This window comes from Neltuma alba, unplaced genomic scaffold (genome assembly GCF_004799145.2).
Source record: "Neltuma alba isolate B1F8T4 unplaced genomic scaffold, ASM479914v2 tig00010413_pilon, whole genome shotgun sequence".
Classification (NCBI taxonomy): Eukaryota; Viridiplantae; Streptophyta; class Magnoliopsida; order Fabales; family Fabaceae; genus Neltuma; species Neltuma alba.
In genome coordinates, this window is record NW_021635315.1 from 574,989 (window position 1) to 578,928 (window position 3,940).

The 3,940-nt window shown below is 34.9% G+C and overlaps 1 protein-coding gene across 1 annotated transcript; it reads left to right on the forward strand.

Moving 5' to 3' along the window:
- The first annotated feature begins 1,090 nt into the window (after positions 1-1,090).
- LOC114756477 (geraniol 8-hydroxylase-like) lies at positions 1,091-2,832 on the forward strand. Its single transcript, XM_028945430.1, has 2 exons — positions 1,091-1,982; positions 2,122-2,832. Exons 1-2 carry the CDS (start codon positions 1,092-1,094, stop codon positions 2,743-2,745), a joined length of 1,515 nt encoding a protein of 504 aa, XP_028801263.1. The 5' UTR covers position 1,091; the 3' UTR covers positions 2,746-2,832.
- The last annotated feature ends 1,108 nt before the right edge of the window (positions 2,833-3,940 follow it).

A 3,940-nucleotide genomic window follows, 5' to 3' on the forward strand; every position in this document is an offset into this window, starting at 1 on the left:
TAATGTGGGTGTTTAATCGGCCGAAAAAAGTTATACTCCTTTTGTCCTATTTATAAGTTACTTCTAATATATTTCACACAAGCTAAAAAAACCTTAAATTTCAGTAACTCTCGTTTAAAATCCAATAACTTTATAAATTTATTCCTATTTAATAGATATTATACTTCATGTAAACAAAGTCAATACAATAATAAATAAAAAATAATATTGTACATACATATAAAATTTTTTTCTCACTACCGTATAAATATAACAGAAAAATTTCTTTTCCCTACGCATTACCAGAGGAGTATATTATTAGAGGTGGGGACTATGCAAGCCTTTCTCCCATCAATCACCTTTAATTGTATCATAACTAGTCTTTATTTTTACCATAAATTAAATCACAACTAGTCAAGTTGCGCGCATCAATACAATACAGTACAATGCAAACACGCTAATAATCCAAATTTGAATGGTTGTAATATTTAAAAAGAAAAAAGAAAAATTGCATTAAGGTCCTACTTAAGAGAATTAAATATAAAAAAGTCATTTAAAATCATCAAATTAATCTCTCTAAGGACCTTACTGTAATAGATTTTACTTGTTTAATTACTAAATTGCTCTCATCTTTTTTTTTTTTAAGTATGCATTAACAACTGAAAAAACAGTTATTAATAATATAAGATTTAATGATTAACAACTATCAAGATAGGTATTAACAACCTATGCATTAAATCTTTGTGATGTGCTGAAAAATATGTTATTAATACTTGTTGCGAGTTAACGACTGCCTTTTCAGTTGTCAATACATACTTAAAAAAACAAAAAGATAAGGACAATTTAGCAATTGAACAAGTAGAACTATTGCAATGAGGTCTCTTAGGACTTTAGATTAACTTGATAATTTTAAAGGACTCTTTTGTATTTAATCCTTTTAGGTAGGATCTTAATGCAATTTTCCCAAAAAAAACCTGAAAATCTTTCTGTCACCACATGCGGAAGACAATAAAACAAAGCAACATTGCAAAAATAAAGAAAACAAATCCTAGACGTCAATCTGGTTATATATAATGCGCCTGAAATGTGTTCAGGCCACAAAACTCACGGCCATGGACTTCTTCACAGTACTACTCTCTCTTCTGTTTCCATTTCTCTGGGCATTCCTTCACATATTCATCTCTAACAAAGTCTTCAGATCTTCGAAACGCCTTCCTCCTGGGCCTTCCCCGTTACCAGTAATAGGAAACATCTTAGATGTTGGGAACAATCCTCATCAATCTCTGACTAATCTCTCTAAACGCTATGGACCCATCATGACCCTCAAGCTTGGAACCATAACCACAATAGTCATCTCCACTGTTGCAATGGCCAAAGAAGTTCTTCACACTAATGACTTAGTCTTCTCCAGCAGAACGGTCCCAGACTCTGTCTCTTCTCTCGGCCACGACAGAGTTTCAGTAGTGTGGATATCTGCTTCTGCTAAATGGAGATCTCTCAGAAGAGCTTGCTCCACTGAACTCTTTTCACCTAAGCGGCTAGACTCAACTCAATCTCTTCGTCAAAAGAAGATGCAAGAGCTTCTAGATTTTGTTGAAGAACGATGCAAGAAAGGGGAAGCTGTGGATATTGGTGAGGCCGCTTTTACTACAGCCCTTAACTCTACATCTAACACTTTCTTCTCCCTGGATTTGGCTTATTATAGTTCTGATAGGGCTCAGGAGTTTAAGGACACTATATGGGGTATAATGGAGGAAGCTGGGAGGCCCAATATTGTGGATTATTTTCCCGTGTTTCGTGGACTTGATCCGCAAGGTGTACGAGCCAGGATGGATTATTATTTTGGGAAGCTGCTTAAGTTTTTTGATGGTATTGTGGAGGAGAAACTGCGTTTGAGAAGCTCAAAAGCGGAATCTGAGATCACCAATGATGTGATGGATTCATTCCTAAATCTCCTGATAAATTCTCAGTTGACTCGCGAAGAAGTGCTTCACTTGTTTCTGGATAATTAGTAATTTGGCTTTCTACATTTCTTTCTCTCTTTACAAACTTTCTTAGTCTTCGGTAAACTTCATTTTATTTCCTTTTCATATAAGAAGACCTGAAACTATGAGCTGAACCTCAAATTAATGTGTTCTATAGGATTTATTTGCCGCTGGGATCGACACTACTTCAAGCACCGTGGAATGGGCAATGGCAGAATTTATTCACAACCCAGAAAAACTGGTAAAAACAAAACAAGAACTTCAACATGTTATTGGCAAAAATGGGAAGTTCGAAGAATCAAGAATCTCGGAGTTACCATACTTAAACGCAGTGGTGAAGGAGACTCTTCGCTTGCATCCTCCGGTTCCATTTCTGATACCTCGCAAGTCAGATAACGACGTGCAGATCGGAGGGTTTGTAGTGCCCAAAAATTCACAGATACTTGTGAACGTGTGGGCCATGGGACGAGACTCAAGAGTTTGGAAGGAGCCATATTCCTTTGAACCAGAAAGGTTTTTGGAGGGTCATGATCATCATAAGGTGGATTTCAAAGGTCGAGATTTTGAGTTCATTCCGTTCGGAGCTGGAAGAAGGATTTGTCCTGGATGGCCATTAGCGAATAGGTCGGTGCACTTCATGTTGGTCACTCTTTTGAATAACTTTGATTGGATTCTTGAGGATGATTTGAAGCCGAAAGAGATGGACATGAGTGACAGGTTTGGGTTGACTTTGAAGAAGTCTCAGCCTCTTCATGCTGTGCGTACTAAGCTTAGAACTTAATTGGTGTAGCATATAATGCATTTGATGTTCATTAAAACGAATAACTAATTGAATCAGATGTTATTTGGAATGTATTGATCCTTTCCTTTGCAGATTAATCTCATAACAGTAAGAAGTTGATAGTTTTGTGACGAGGATCAGATCTGCTGCTTAGATAAAAATAATTAACATCGTACAGTGTTCGATCACCTTGAAATTTTAAATTCCGTTTTCTAATTGAAATTTTATCATAAATTTTCGGGGAAAAGAACTAATATGTATAATACTATACAGGGAGCGTAACGTGTCTGCTAACTTCTCTCTCCACTTAATGTTTTTATCATTAGACTAAATTAAATGGCTGAGGTTTACTTCATAAGAATGTTATTAAAATATTAAAAATTAAATAATAACAAGTAGACATAAATTTATACTGTTAAAATTTGATATAAGTAGTTTAAAATGATAAATTTTTATTATACTTAATATTATAATAATATTTTTACTTAGTTTTAAATCTCAATCATTACATTTCCGTCTTATCAAAAAAAAAAAATCTCAGCCACTAAGTGTATATTTGGCTCAATGAGAGGAAGGGAAGGGGAGGGATTTTAATGGAAGGAAGGGGAGAGGAGGAGAGTGAAAGGATTTTAATATTATCTTGTTTAGATTTATAAAAAAAGAGGGGAGGGGAGGGAAAAATATTTTAATATGGACAAATTTGTTCTTATTTTATTTAAAATATGGGCATAATGGTCATAACATGACAAAATATGGGCATAATGATCACAACATGGCAAAATATTGCCCTTCTCCTCCAAATCCTCCTAATTTTGGAGGGGCAGTTGAGGAGGGGAGGGGAAGGAAAATTTTAAAAAATTTTCCCTCCCCTCCTAAAATTTGTGTGTTGTCAAATAAGGGAAAATGATTAAAATCCCTCCCCTCCCCTCCCTCCCAAATCCCTCATACCAAACACACCCTAAAACTCAATCCAATAATAGAGAAATTAAGTGGAGAAGAAGTGAGGAGGGAAGTTAGTGGTATCACTCTTCTCCCCAACATATCCTTATAATTTTATCTCATTTTAGTTAAGTCCTTGTCATGTTTTTTTTTTTTCCCTATTGGATCCTTTTAGTCTTTTTTGACCTGGAGCCCTAGTCTTCTCAATTATAGTTATTAGTCTTTATACTTATAATTTTTTATTGGATTAAATGTG